Source organism: Archocentrus centrarchus, chromosome 5 (genome assembly GCF_007364275.1).
Source record: "Archocentrus centrarchus isolate MPI-CPG fArcCen1 chromosome 5, fArcCen1, whole genome shotgun sequence".
In the NCBI taxonomy this organism is placed as follows: Eukaryota; Metazoa; Chordata; class Actinopteri; order Cichliformes; family Cichlidae; genus Archocentrus; species Archocentrus centrarchus.
Genome location: NC_044350.1, coordinates 844,840 through 860,409, shown reverse-complemented (window position 1 = coordinate 860,409; position 15,570 = coordinate 844,840). Strand labels below are relative to the sequence as shown.

The following is a 15,570-nucleotide window of genomic DNA, read 5'->3' as shown; positions in this document are numbered from 1 at the left end:
TACATGCACACAGACACACATCATAATCATCATCATAATTGCATGCAAATAGCAGTATTAGTTTCTATTTGTAGCATGAATGTTTGGTAAACAGCCCCTTTAACCATCATTATTTCACAGTCCTTTCTGTAATTACCATAACTGTCAATAAAGTTGATTAGACTATTCAGAGATAAATCCCAATTTGGCATTGACCTATTTTACATAACACAGTTGTGTGCAGTACTTTCACAACACAGAGGCTGACTACTATGACATTATGAGTACTTTCAGCTTTACTGTCACTTCCAAATTTGTAAAGCATTAAACAGTTTCCATTTCAGCATGCCCAACAGTACTCAGTCATGTTGCTGCCATAATGCATCTCTGTTGTAAAGCTGTGTGGTCCCAATACAATATACTTTAAGAAATACTACAAAGCAAAGCAATAACTAGGTTTATAGGGCCCATAAACACTTATAAGTTAACACCTGCTTTCTGGCTTAAAGTCTGTCTAAATTCAAGAGCTGAGTAGTTGATTTTGAAGTCCCGCTTTATTTGTGAACACTCGATTGAAGTTTTTAGATTGGAATTTTGGGCATGCTCATTTTGTGTTTTTCAGGCCGTATGTTACAAAGTAATCACCTTGACAAGCTACAATAGTGTGAGACTCAATCACCCTAAATCAGACCCGGGATCCTTGTCTGTTTTACTCCAAATAGGACCATAATTTAAAAATGCACAGTACAGTGTATTGAAGAAAATTTGAAATTATACATTAAAACTATAAACTCTTTAAAAACATGTTTACTGAGGTTTGAATTAAGTGATAAACAGGGTTGACTGTAGGAGTCCTTTAGAAAGGATACAGGTTTATGGAATTAAACAATGGTTACACTTAGTGACAATATATCCATTTTTTATATACTGTGTATGAGTTTGGCAAATCAGATCAGTTTACCTGTTTGGTATATGAGCTGGTATCCAATCAGAATGCCATTGGGCTCTAAAGGTTTGTCCCATTCCAAGTGGATTGTGTCCAAACTTCTGCGATTAATCCTGAAGAATCTTGGAGCATCTGGAACTACACAGTTATGCACAGCAAAAGTGAAGAAACTGAAGAAGAGACCTGTTTTGTCCAGGTTGCTTTCACCATCACCAAAAGTTAAGGTTGGAAAAATGAAACACCAGTGATGAGCCTTCTTCCAGTAAGTCTTTAGCTCCACAGATATTCATTCCAAAAGTGCCAAAATTTCTCAACATATTTCCTCGAGAGGACATAATGGCCTCAAAGCAATTTTTTGTTTCCTTGCTACAACTAGACCAGGGATATTGAATTAAAAGTAAAAGAGGTCCAGTTAGAGAAAACTTCCTCAAAGGTCCAGAATATCATAAAGTTTCACACGCATTACTGTTCAGTTACATTTTTAAGTAGCCTAACAGCTGTATCAGTGACCTTTTATAGTTAACTGGCAGTCAAATAAATCCAAAAGTACAGTATTTAAGCAATGTTTATTATTAATTTTCACACTGACCTGGAGGGTACTCAAATAATAAAACAAAACCCTGAGCTTGAACCAATACTTGGCTGTTTTGTTACAGTACATCTACATGACATAACCTGTTTAGCTTGGGTGGGAAGCATCCTCACCTCCCTCCGTGGTGGTAAATGCAACTGTGTTGCTGGGTGGACTCTCGAAGCGATTGTTGGCCACAACCATGAACATCTTGTATTTAGAGTAGGGCACCAGGTCACTAAGGATGCCAAATGCTTTGACTGTGGTGCTGTAGAAACCTTTGGTCTTCTTCTCCTTACTGACCACCAGACCTGGAACCTGACTAGACTCACGCCAGTAGTATAACTGGGAAGTACAATGGGAAGAACAGAGTTAATGAGTAAGATGTGCAGAGGGGGCAACGGAGAATAAACAAGATAAATTGTCCAAAATTGATCATGGAAGATAAATTATAGTTAATGTATTTTTAGACCAACTCTGCAGTTGGCTCTCATTACAAAACCAAACACAATCTTACTCTGTACTCCCTGAACTCTCCCTGGACAGAGTTCAGGTCCACAGGTGTCCAGTGGATGTTAGCTTTGGTGCTGTCAACCTTTGATACCCGCAGTTCAGTGGGAGCATCAGTGGGCTCTGAACACATGAAAGTATAGACAAAATGTGTGAAAAAGTGCTAAACAAAATGATTCATAGGTTAAACTGTTAAGTTTTCACTTTTATCCAGCCTCAGAAGCATCCATACAAAATATCAAGTTACTCTTAGGAATATTGGTGTTATTTTTCAGAAACTGCTAACTATTGAGGATGCACTTACTGTCCTCTCCAGAGTATCCAATTACCACATTAGACTCTGGTCCTGCTCCAAACTCATTCCTGGCCTGGATTTTAATCTCATAAGGCACATAGGTTTCTGTGTTGTGGACCACATGCTTAGCCCCGACTGTGGTGACGTTATTCCACTCCTCTCCGGAATCCTTTCGTCTCCATGACACGATGTAATGCAGGTTTGGACCATTTCTCTCCAGATCAAGGAGGGGCTGGAAAAAGCAAACAGAAAGATCACCCTGAATTTACACAAACTCGAAAGCAGATATTGATATGGCAAACAATGAACCATAACTATTCGGAGATCATTACACTTTTACAATAGATTGGTGTTGATATAGTAATATTTTTTTTTTAAAACATTTACTTTAAACATAACTAGGAGTATGAATGTGAGGATTTGCCAAGCTTTACATCTGACACAGAAGGTTATATGTATTGAATTTAATATTACGTTAAGTTACATACATTTTTTTCAGGGTCAGGTTATTGCTGGATTTTTTTCCTATTTCTTAAGGATCTGATTTTAACATTTACTGTTCATCTGTTGTAGATAGTGTTTAGGACCTGACTATTCCTCTTTTGTCCTCCTCTTGTCCAGTTTCATCATCTTTTTAAGGAACCTCTGTATACCATGTTAAGATAAGCCAATTTTTTGGGAATCAGTTTGTTGGTGCAAAAATATGATTTTATCCTCATAAAACTGTTATCCTTGGCATGTTTTGTAGATATGAATAAATTATGTTTTTGTGACAAACTACTAGTAACAAAATGCCCAAAGAAACAATTTAAAATTGATTCTTTGCCAAGTTGCCTCCTATGTGCAGACACAACACTGGTTCATCCATTGAGGTAGGTCCGTTTTTAATACTTGAATGATTCATATCCTCGTGCATGTCTTTGGACTGTGGGAGGAAGCTGGAGTACTGGAGAAAACCCCCACAGGCATGGGGAGAGCATGCAAACTCCAGACAGAAAGGCCATAACCTGGATTTGAACCCAGGACCTTGTTGCCATCAGTCAACAGTACTAACCACCAGTCAAAAAACATTTGTCATGACCATTGCACTGAAAGTGAGTGAAATGTCCAAAGAATAACTAGAGCCTGGAGAACTATTGCTCAAGACCACCTTAAAAAATTATAAGTTTATAAATCTAGCTCCATGGAAGCAAAATATAAATAACTGAGGGGTGCAAGACTTTTGCACACTACTGTATATTATTCTTTTCCACTACGAATCTTTAATGAGACATCTATAAAGATGCTGCATTTGGTAAAGGTTTCCAAAAAGCTATTTCCACATTTGCATGTCTACAGAGATTTCAAATTTTCTCTCAGGCTCTTGAGATCACAATAGGACCTGAACTACACATCTGCTATATTCAGGTGATTTTCAGTTTTATTATTTCATTACCATGTTTACAATATAGATTACTGCTAAATTTCCCATACAATATGTGTATATCTTGTGCATATCTTACCTCCCAGGTGATTTCCATATTGTCCTTTCTGGAGCCCCAACCTCGTAGACCTCTGGGGATGGCATCTGGGGCTTGTATCAACATAACAGTTAGGCTAAATATGCGAAACGCTTAGGTTAAATAGAATCAGTGTCAACAAACAGGCAAGGATTTGGGTCTGAAGTTAACTGGTTAGAAAGCAGAAGGACAGATTCAAAAATGAGCCAAACCTTTTATAAAGTCATACTTATTTTTACAAACTGTAACTGCATACACTGTATAATATCTTACTAACATTTTTTTAAAAGTAGTGAACACACATTTCCACAAACAACACATTAAATTGTACCCGATGTGAAAACATGTAAACTACTAAAATTAGCCAACTGAAACAGCTCGACAGTCAGATGAGTGCATGTGGTGCTTCTTACCAGCTCCGCTTGTCTTGTATCGGGGTGAGGAGCTGCTGGGGTCACTCTGACCTACTGAGTTGATGGCGATGACCCTGAACTGGTAGTTGACAAAGGGGGCAAGCTGCAGGATGACAGAGTTGAGGTCTCCGGGGTAAGAAGACAGGTTCTGCCACCTACCCGGCTCCCAGCGGTCCTCTTCAAACTGGACCAAGAATTCTGAGGAAAAACAGAACTGTAATGAGAAAAGAAACAAAACAAAGTAAAACCTGTTTCATATTTGTAAATCTATTTGTTCTGGCTGCATGCCATTTCACCTCCACCTCCTCAGTTTCTTTAATGGCTCAATTGCATCAATTTTACAAACTTTCCTATAAATACTGATACAGTTATAATTTTATGCGTAACAGGCAAATCAGATGGTGTATAATTCTGGCTGGCAATAATTTACATAATTTATTTTGATTTTAGAATAATTTCTCATCTGAGCTTGGTGACATGAAATTAACTAATACTTTCAGCAGCTCTGACGTGCTTACAAAGTCTCCCCAGTGTTTTTGAGAAAATCATGCAATCCTTCCATAATGGCCAGATGAGAGAGTACAGGTTCATAAGGAATACATGCATACTCACCTGTGATTGGGCTCCTGTGGTCGCTTCCAGGGATCCAAGTGAGGCGAACACTGCGTGCTGCTGGGTCTGACAGGTCCAGATCCATCGGGGGGTCTGGACGGTCTGCAGTGAGATATGGAATGGCTTTGCTTGTGTCAAACACACACACGCACGCTTACACACAACCGCATTCATGTTGAGAAACCACTTCCACCTATATTGCCATTTTTTTTCATATTTAAATTCTTAACATGAAATAAATTGCCAGGATCACTGCATGCATGTGACAATCAATTCCAGAGCCGTGTCCTCTCAGACATAAACACTTTGGCACACATAACATTTCCATCATAAAGTTTTCATACATCCGTTAAAATACAAGCAAAGAATAAAAAGTAAAAGAATAAGAAAATAAATAAGACAGCGATTAAAAAACAAAAACGACAGACTTCCAACTGAGCCATGTATTACCTGGAGGCAAGGCACTAGAGACTGAGGGGTTGACCTCCTCTGTGGGGCAGGGTCAAGGAGCAGGAAGTGGGTATAAAGGTTAGAGTTTGCAGATTAGTCTACAAGCCTATCAACAGCAAGGGAACATTACTATTAACATGTCATTTAGCACACATAGTAGGGTAGACTAATTTAGCTCCAGTTAGAGACAATCATGTAATCACTAGTTTTCCAAATGAAGAGGTTCACACTGATGACAATATTCAGGTCACAGAAGAATGCCCTTTTTTTATGTTATTTCTTTTTTTAAAACCCAATACCAAAAAAGTCGGGTTACTGAGTAAAGTGTAAATAAAAATAGAATATGGTTATTTTTTAAAATAATTTAAAGCACAACATGCAAAGAAAAAAAACACATACAAACACACAAAAAACAAACAAACAAATAAAAAATAACACTCAGTTCAAAGTTCATTTAAGATGGACTGAGGTAAAGGGGCAAACTGTCCTGAGCTTTTTTTGGAAATCATGGATGCTGGACCGTTCAGGCTAAATAGGTGAGGTGCCTTCCAGCTATTTATCAGACGACAGTTTAAAGCTATCATCTGTGATAATTTGGGGGTGCATTACTCCACAGTGGCATGAGCTATTTGCACATCTTGCCCAATAATGCTAACAATATATACAGGGTTTGATGCAACATATGCTGCCATTCAAACATTTTTCAGGGAAGGCCTTGCTTATTTCAGCAAGATTATGAACCGTACTGTGCATGTAAAGAACATGTCTCTTTAGTTTACAGGTCCTGGTGTTAAAACAGTCTGACTGTTTCAATAAGAATTAATGTGGCTTTTTAAAATTATTGGTGTCTTTTGTTCCCAAACACTTAAAGGGTGTTGTTAAAAGAAGACATGTTCCTAGCATTATAGTGGATTAAATATAGACTTCAAATGATTTGCAAATCATTGCAGTCTTTTCTATTGCTTTTTTAGCAGCAGATTCTGTAAACAGCGGGTCAAAAAAACCCAAATGTCAAACCAGTGGTGACACAGGATGCTCAAACTGAGTCAGTATCTTCACTAGAGCACTTTCTATACAAAACAACACAATCTCTATGTGCTTCAGTAGGAGCAAGTCGTGTTAGAGCTAAACTACATCAGAATTTAGTAAACTACAGCATCAGGAAGACATGCATGATTTCCATTTGGAGGTACAGAGCTGGCAAATAACATATAGTCAAGAAAAACTGAAGGTAGTTTCAGTATAATCTACATTTAAAAATAAAACACACAAATCTCAAAGACTAAATCAAAGACAGCTTGTCTAAAAGCACCTCACTGTATAAGAGAGAACAGTTTTGTAGTACTGGTATTCTTCTTTCAGTATCTTAGCTACCACTTCTGAACACCACTATTACTCTCCTATTGTTTAGGTTTAAAGAAATTCCATTCATAAGCAGCTGAACAGGTATACCTAAACAAAGCAGGCAGTGAATGTATATGCATATGCTGCTCACTGGATGATGATGGCACACACAGTGTAAGAGTATAACATTACTATTATTTTAGAATACATTTAGGCTAATGTAACAGTGACAGTGAAACAATACATTCTTTAATACTTTAACGAGTTTTAATGACGTAATATTCCACTGATGCTGAAACTTCAGCTGCAGTGTGCGATCTGTTTCAGTCTTGCTTTGTATGCTAGTGTACCTAACACAATGAGGCGAGCAGAGGCCGAGTCCTGGTCTATCTCAGATTTAACAGTGCAGGTATAAGTTCCCTCATCACCCTCGTTGACATTCGGGATTGTCAGAGACTCATCATCCTTCTTCAACCTGGGAGACAGACAAACACGGAAAGGACTGGTTGCTATACATTATACCACAGCATAGTAGTAGCACTGACACTTTCCTTTTTCAGATTTATACAGAAACAAAATCAACTCTTGTATCAGCCTGTATGCTGGCAGTTTCTAAAGGTTCTCTTAAGGTAGCCACCATACAAATATATTTAGGTCCATACATTTAGTTTTTTGGACACATTTGTTTTTTTGGTTGTTTTTTGTTTTGTTAAAAAATAAATGAAGTGCCTCTACTCACCACCACAATGGATTTTAAATCAAACAATCAAGATTTGATTAAAGTGCAGACTTTCAACTTTAATTCAAGGGGAGTAGTAATAGACCTGCGGCATTAGTGATTTATGACCAACAGGTGGGTGACAGGTGGGGGTCAAAGGTCATGCGCGTACATGAGCGTCCTCGTGCGCGTGCGTGTGATCGTGCGTGATCGAATGATTTATGATCGGCAGCTGTATGTGTATCAGTGGAGGAGGAGAGTCAGGACAAACCCATCCACACTGTTTGTGGTTATGCTTAAATAAACTCTTTCTTTAACAGGTGATATGAGCATCAAAGGCTGTAATTCTCCACAGGCAATTGTACCATCTGTTTTTTAACTATATGACAATGCACACTTTAGCTGACTGGCATAAAAACAGACCGTCACCTGTTGAAACCCTGCTGGATTCGTGTTTTCCCACACTCTCTCTCCCACTCTCACTGATTACAAGATGACTTCATCAAAAGGACAAACCCATCCACACTGTTTGTGAAGATGTTTAAATAAACTCTTTCTTTAACAGGGTGTAATTCTCCACACATGCAATTGTACAATCTGTTTTTAACTAAAAGTTGATGCAGAATTCAGCTGATGAAATCGTTCCGGATCCGTGCTTTATTTCCACACGTAAATAATTACAGCAACGTTTTTTTTTTTTTTACTTAAAGTCGATGCAGCGCAAAAATAAATTAAAAAAATACGGGTATCACTACATTTCCCATCAGGCAATGTGGCGCCTTTTTACAACGTCACAACCAGCGACAGCGACCGTCTTGTTTACAGCTGGGTGGGTTGCTGCTTTCACGTTTTTCCGAGCTCGTTAGTTTCTTAAAAAAAAAAGAAAAGTTATGTGGTTATTTTTTAATTTGATTTAACAATCAGGATATAATGATAACATACACAGGGCAGGACGCAGTACTTTTCCAGAGCGAACAGGTGGTGGTTAAAAAAAGGACTGAGGGGAGGGTTTCAAACAAACAAACAGGACACACACTCAGTCATATAAAAAAGGGTTGTGTTTTATAAAGCAAGCATGGCGAAGACCTCATTGTGAAGATGAACGCTGAGCCCTTTTCCTCATTTTTTTTTTCCACAGACTCCAGAGCAAACGCTACTCTCTCTGTCTTTTTAAATGGATTCAGGTAAGCATATTTTACACAAAATTATGCGAAGCAAGCTGTATTCTGTATATCATCTCATTTCTTTTTTAAAAAAAAAATAATAATAATAATGGTGTGATGGTAGAATAGGTAATGACTCTAAAGCACCGCTCTTGGTCCTGCTGTTCCATTAATGATGCTGAGCTATAGAGGAATGGATGCTTTGACTGGAAAATAGGCTTTATCCCTCTGAAAGTGGCTCTTTTGATGACAGTTAGGTGCATTCATGCTGCACTTCCTTCTGAATGCAGGAAGTTTGTCCTATTTTAATTCACAAACCCATGTAGACCTATATCTCAGATAGATCTGTGCTATGAAAGGGTATAAATAATGAAGGCTGCAGTCTTTATAAGTTAAAAAAGACCCACAGCACTGTTATGTAACAGTGGAATGAGTTATGAGGATAACAAAATAGTCAGAGTAGGCTTGAGTACAGTAACATTCAGGAGTAATCAGCTGCACTACTCTAACACAAAATTGGATTTGTGCACATATTTGTCCTCTAAATTTAACCTCAGCTTTTTTTGCATCTATAAATGTCCTCTTGTTTCCCTTGGCAACTTCACCTCTTCTGAACATCGCAGCTTCTTGGTTACTGGCAAGGTCCCTCTTGCTTGTATCTTGGTTTAAGACTGTGTGCATGTGTGGAGAATTGCACCCTGTTAAAGAAAGAGTTTATTTAATCATCTTCACAAACAGTGTGGATGGGTTTGTCCTTTTGATGAAGTCATCTTGTAATGAGAGAAAGTGGGAGAGAGAGTGTGGGAACCATGATTTCAGCAGGGTTTCAACAGGTGTTGGTCTGTTTTTATGCCAGTCAGCTAAAGTGTGCATTGTCTTTTAGTTAAAAACAGATGGTACAATTGCCTGTGGAGAATTACAGTCTTTGATGCTCATATCACCTGTTAAAGAAAGAGTTTATTTAAACATCTTTCACAAACAGTGTGGATGGGTTTGCCCTTGTCCTGACTCTCCTCCACTCACACACATACAGCTGCCGAACATAAATCATTTGATCACGCACGATCACACGCACGAGGACGCTCATGTACGCGCATGACCTTTGACCCCCACCTGTCACCCACCTGTTGGTCATAAATCACCAATGCCGCAGGTCTATTACTACTAAGGGGTTTAACAAAGGGGGTTAACTCTCTATTATTCTAGGGTCTTTACCCACAATACAAAGCTCTTTGAGGCGACTGTTTGTTGTGACTTGGCGCTATATAAATAAATTGAATTGAAATGTACTTTATTAACTGTTTGCAGATTTTTATACATACAGCTGAATCAGTAGGAGAATGATTTTTAAAATCAGATTTAAACCATTTTCCAAGTTCATATACCTTTTCAAGTGGCAGTGGCGCAGTGGGTAGGCGCTCGCCTTGCAGCCGGAAGGTTGCAGGTTGGAGCACCTGGCCCTGCACTGCGTTGTGTCCTTGGGCAAGACACTTAAACCACATTGCCTAATGGTAGCGCCGGTCTCTGGCTGCATGACCGCAGATGCTCGTCTCTGGATGAGTGATCTGGAACGATCACTTCGTTGTGTGCCTTGTGCGCACAATGACAATGAGTTGAATCTAACGTCTTTGTTTTAGTCCATAAACCACTCACCATAGACCATAAAATTGGGTCTGGGCCTGCTGTGACTATGGCAACAGCAGAGCATATAGGTTAAGATTGATGTTTCTCAGCCAGGAGAAGAGCCTCATGTTTTAAATATGTCTCACCTCTGAAGCTACATCGTCCATCTTATGTCCAGCCTTTTGGGGCAAATAATATTCCAGCTGACAGTGGGAGAGCCACCTGTTAGACAAGGTTGAAACAAGCCCAAACGAGACCTACAGTATGAACCTTGGCTCTTGCTAGAACACTGACAGCAACTACTGACTGGTGTTGCAGCACAGTCAGAGGCACAAATGAGCATATCTACAATATTATTACCCATAATAAAGTCAACACCCTTCACTGGAAGTGTTTTAAATACACCTACCGGGAGAATTCCAGTGGCTATGTTTGACTGATATGGGTGCAGGCACCAACCGCTCACTACAGTACAAGCAGACTGGAAAGAATGAGGGACTGAACCGCTTGCATCATGTAGTGTAGTAGCTGGGCATTGATCCTCAGCCATTACTGACAAACCCTGTCGAGATAAAGGGTTTAAAACATTCATATGGTCCTTTGGCACACAGAAAGCTGACGAGGACTCAGTTGTTACCAAGCTAACATCTTTTGGCTGGTTGGAGGAACATGTTTGGTGCTTATTTTTTAAATTCTTAAAATCTGTCACTAAGTGACCAGACCAGTTTTTCTGCTTTGGGTCTTAAAGAGTCATTGTCAAGAGGACTATAGTTAGCCTGCCCACCACCTATCTTTTCTGGGGCATCTGAGGGAGAGAGGTCTGCTTAATAAAAATCATTTGCGTGCCAGGATAAACTTATCTGCTAGAGTGGTTACCTTTCACTTGGGTAAATTTTGATGCCTTTAGGCACAGTTCTGAAACTCCTCCACTAGCATTACTTCACAAATCTATAGCTTTGTGAGCCTTGCACCATTGATCAAAAAACTAGGGACTAGCTTTGTGTCTCTAGGATTCAAAAACACTATAAGCCTGTGGGATATGTTCACATCCTAGCAAGATGGCATTCTTCTCTCTTTAATACTGTTTAATACTGTTTAAGATTGTATTCCCCTCTTGCTGAGGACAAACTTCTTGAGCTTTACTTACAATTTAAACTGCAACAGAATGGCCCACAGTGGCCAATGCAGTGTGGTAGCCATCTGCTAAAACCTCAAAGCAAGTCTCAGCCTTACAACAAAACTGAACTAGATGCCTATTCTTAGTAACAGAACCTTGCTGCAATTCAAGCTGCTGTAACCTGATTGCCATCTCCACCTTTAACCTTTTCAATTCCAGCTCCTCAGCCATATCTGCCTAACTAAACTCTAACTCCTCTAGAGAGCTGGAACATCCTCTCTAAAGACCTGCTATATACACCTGCATCCAGATTAGAGTCAAGAGAAGTCTGCAGGGAGTGGGCAAAATGGGACAAAGTCACGAGTTCCTCATATTACAATTACAGACCAAACAAAGCACTGCAAACCCATCAAGGCCATCCAACCTAATTAGACTAATGACCCAGCTGAGACACTTGACCCCCATTCACTAAATATGGAACAGGGTGTTGTTACATGCACATACAACAAATGAACACAACTTTGCCCAGAACTGTTTTTTAATCAGATTCAAATTATCTTCAGTGGCCAAAGCCCTGAACTACCTACCCCCAACAAGGACTACTCAAAAAAATAAATAAATACAGGCAAAAACAAAAGTGCCTGGAGAAATAGTGGTAACAGTCCAGCCACACACTCACCTGTGCTATCTGTGAAAAGCTAAAGAAAGCTTCACCGAGCTAAACAATAAACAATATTCAAAGCAGTGGCTAGTGCAATTTAACAAAAATTCATGCCCCTGAACTGTTACTCTCCACATCCCCTAGCCTAGGTAGGTGTGTAACAAAAAATCTTGGTGAAAACAGTCAAAGAGCTATTTTCAAAATAATAGTATTAAAAAGGGGTTACTCCAAAGAGACAGCTAGGTCACTATAATAAACATCAAACTGAAATATTTTTGGGAAAAAAGACCAAAGAAAAATACTTCTATTAACACAAAGCACTAGCTACTCACTGGTAATTCACAACACACAAATTAAAAACAAGCCACCACACTAAAAGACTGAGTAACTCTTCAATAGTTTTTATTCTGTAGGATAGTTGCTGAGTGCAACCAGCTGGTGCTCAGTATAAATGAGTGGCAGATAAATCAGCAGGAGAAACAGGACACACTCACACAACACACAGAAAGCCTACAAGGGCAGTAACATCTTCAATAGCAACCTGATTGTTTGATTTAAAATCTGTGGTGGTGCACAAAGGTAAAATTGCAAAATAGAATAGAATAGAATAGAATAGAATAGAATGTGTAGAATAGATAGTGTCACTGTCCAAAAACTTATGGACTTACCGTATTTTCCGGAGTATAAGTCGCACTTTTTTTCATAGTTTGGCTGGGGGTGCGACCTATACTCCGGAGCGACGTATATGTGACATTTATAACACATGAACCAAAATACTCCAGCCACTTGACATCTCCGTGAACTGCAGCTTTAAGGCAGTCTTGCGTAACCTGTGGGCGCAGTGGATGATGGACGGAGAGCACAGCTTAACGGCAACTGGGAGAATGCGCCACCCAACTTTCCTGGAAGTCATTGGATGGATCAAGAAAACATGGGCTTCAGTGACAACCAAACCATCCTGTTGGGATTCAGAAAGGCTGGAATAATTGGAACTGCAGCTGACGACGAGTCTGACTAACGCGACACAGAAGAGGAAGCGGCGCTTCGTCTACGGAGTGTACGGAATTGTTTAGAAGTGACACCGAGGATGAAGAATTCAATGGATTGATGGTTTGGTTAACTTGTTAGTATGTTCTTTATGCTATGGTTATCTGAATAACTTAATGTTACGTTAACATACCGAACACGTGTTCGTTGTGCGTCATGTAGCTGAATGTGCTACGTTAGCATAACGTAGGCGTAACCGTGTTCGTCCTGTTCTTTAATCCATTATTATTTTAAATTGCCGTTCAAGATGGAATTTCTGCTCTGGGTCTCAGATTCTATCAACCCCCCCCCCCCCCCCCCCCAAAAAAAAGTGCGACTTATAGTCCAGTGCGACCTATATATGTTTTTTTCTTCTTTATTATGCATTTTTTGGCTGGTGCGACCTATACTCCGGAGCGACGTATAGTCCGAAAAATACGGTAACTGTATATGAGAAACAATGGTTCTAAAATGATTGCTCTGTGAGGATTACAGAAGAAGACGAATCATGAAAAGTCACTGTAGTTAGAAGGCAGAAACTGAAAGGGCACTTCCCTACAGGACAGACAAGTTTCAACTGTAACTGAGCCACTGAAACCAGCCATTACTTTCATCTTTGAAATGAATGACAGGTTATTTAAAAAAAATATGCATGAACAAAAGTAAACCTCTTGTCTAAAAAACATTCTCCCATCTTCCACGTATTCCTGGTAGGTGGGAAAAGTGTGAGAACGTGGGAATGATTTAGTAACAAATTAATAGTTTAGATAAGGGTTGATTGTTTTGAAGTGGACATATTATGCTCATTTCCAGCTCAGTGTTCTATTGTAGTATTCTCTTAGTGAAGCGCTGGATGATTCTAATATATTTTATACTACTTACATTATCATCCCCTGTTTGAAACCAGGTGTTTTAGCTGTTGGTTCTTTATTCTCCTCCCTCTCGGAGCCAGTTTTCATCTGATTGGCAAAATTCCGGCTGTTTCTGCATCCAGTGTTTATCAGTTGCACTGCCTATACTTTGTGGGCCTACTGTGCCCAAACATAGTTTAAAAAAAAAAAAACCTTGGAAACTAAGCATTCAGAACAGTCTGAAGCCTGAGCAAAGGGACATATGTTTACATATATTTACCTTATTATTTTGGCCATGATTAAAAGAAAGATATGACAATGTAATATTACATATTTTAGAATATGTAAGGAAAAGCACAATAGGCCCGCTATAAAACATTAGATTCAGAGTTGTTAAAAAAGGCCAAAATCAGGGGTCATTACCTCCATCCCATATAGAGAGGCTTGTCATCCTTCATCCAGGACACACTGACAGGAAGACTGGGATCTGACTTCACCTTACAATTGAAGTGAGCTGTAGAGCCCCTGACAGCTGACTGGTGTTCGGGGGCCCGAACTATGCGAGTCGGCTCTGGGTGAACGTTAGGATGCAGAGGAATAGATTAGATAAATCACCTAGAGGAATCCAAGAATACAACTGGAAGTTCTGGAGTGTCACACAGTTGTCTTAAGAGCTTGAAAAAAAGATGACTGGACTTCTTGAAGGTTTTTGAAGATGTTACACCTCTCATCCAAGAGGCTTCTTCACTTCTAAAACCAAAAGGTGGAGAGTCCCATAGATTTGAACCCCAGTGGGGGTTGTCATTGACCCACTATTGATCATGTGCAGCATCACATGAGCCAAGGTGTGAAAAAAAAACGTGTGGGTCATTACCACCAAGGGTTGTCCCGATGAGGTGGTTCTATTATGTGTTCATGGAGTGGCTGTCATCCTTATATCTGTACCAGTGGCTAGGTGCTATTCCTTTGAAGGAACAAGAGCTTTGATTTCCACTTCCTCCATGTAAAGGTTGGCTACAGTGGGCGACACTGGACAGCCCATGGCACATCCATGCATTTGTCTGTAGAAACCTCATTGCACTTGAAATATGTGGCAATAAGGCAGAGGTCTGACAGTGTGTAAATCTGATCATAGGTAAAGCTGGTTCTGTGAGAAGCTGTCTTTCTATAGTCGTTTTCTCTCTCCACTGCATCTGTCATAGGTATACAACTGAAAAGTGAAACCACATCAAAGGACACTATGGTTTCATCTAGATTCAGCATAAGACTGTGACCTTATTAGTGAAGTCAGTGGAGTTTTGGATGTGATGGGTTACCAACAAGTGGAATTTAGATTGTGGCAAAGTGCTTGTTAATATTGTATGTTGCTTACTGTTAACAGCTGGTCTGAGTGTGACTCCTTTGTGAATCTGTGGAATCTACATGTCTATATACATGGTGTAGCATACCCCGGGGTAAAGGCGATAAATTGTGGGGTGGGTATGAGGGGCTCTTTCAAGTTGTTGTAGGCAACAGATGACTTTCTTCTTAGCCCTTTACCCTTAGCCAAAGGGCTCAATTTCATAACAGCTGCCCACAGTGGATCTCATCACACCCACAGAAACAACAATAAGGATAAATAAACTAACACAACCTGAAGCAGAGCAAATCAGGATGAAGGTTTCAGCTACCCGCTCCAGTGCAAGAATTCATCCATCCAACCACCTTGAAAAAGGTGACAATGCAGATTATCAATAGTGAGTCGAGCCCCACAAGGGTTTAAATATCTGGGTCTCTCCACACTTTGGTTTTA

General features: G+C 39.6%; 1 protein-coding gene across 3 annotated transcripts in view; it reads right to left on the bottom strand.

Annotated features, from left to right (window-relative positions):
- The window catches only part of nfasca (neurofascin homolog (chicken) a), a 120,415-nt gene that overhangs the window by 40,203 nt on the left and 64,642 nt on the right, over nucleotides 1-15,570 (bottom strand). For 2 of the 3 annotated variants that reach the window (XM_030729716.1, XM_030729714.1), the window contains exons 17-26: nucleotides 14,202-14,349; nucleotides 6,970-7,094; nucleotides 5,276-5,314; nucleotides 4,826-4,927; nucleotides 4,214-4,411; nucleotides 3,804-3,874; nucleotides 2,311-2,533; nucleotides 2,014-2,129; nucleotides 1,631-1,841; nucleotides 941-1,063 (exon numbers count right to left, since the gene is read on the bottom strand). In XM_030729716.1, coding sequence (XP_030585576.1) covers nucleotides 941-1,063; nucleotides 1,631-1,841; nucleotides 2,014-2,129; nucleotides 2,311-2,533; nucleotides 3,804-3,874; nucleotides 4,214-4,411; nucleotides 4,826-4,927; nucleotides 5,276-5,314; nucleotides 6,970-7,094; nucleotides 14,202-14,349 — 1,356 coding nt within the window. The remainder of the gene's footprint in view (nucleotides 1-940; nucleotides 1,064-1,630; nucleotides 1,842-2,013; nucleotides 2,130-2,310; nucleotides 2,534-3,803; nucleotides 3,875-4,213; nucleotides 4,412-4,825; nucleotides 4,928-5,275; nucleotides 5,315-6,969; nucleotides 7,095-14,201; nucleotides 14,350-15,570) is intronic. The other variant, XM_030729715.1, reaches the window with a different exon arrangement.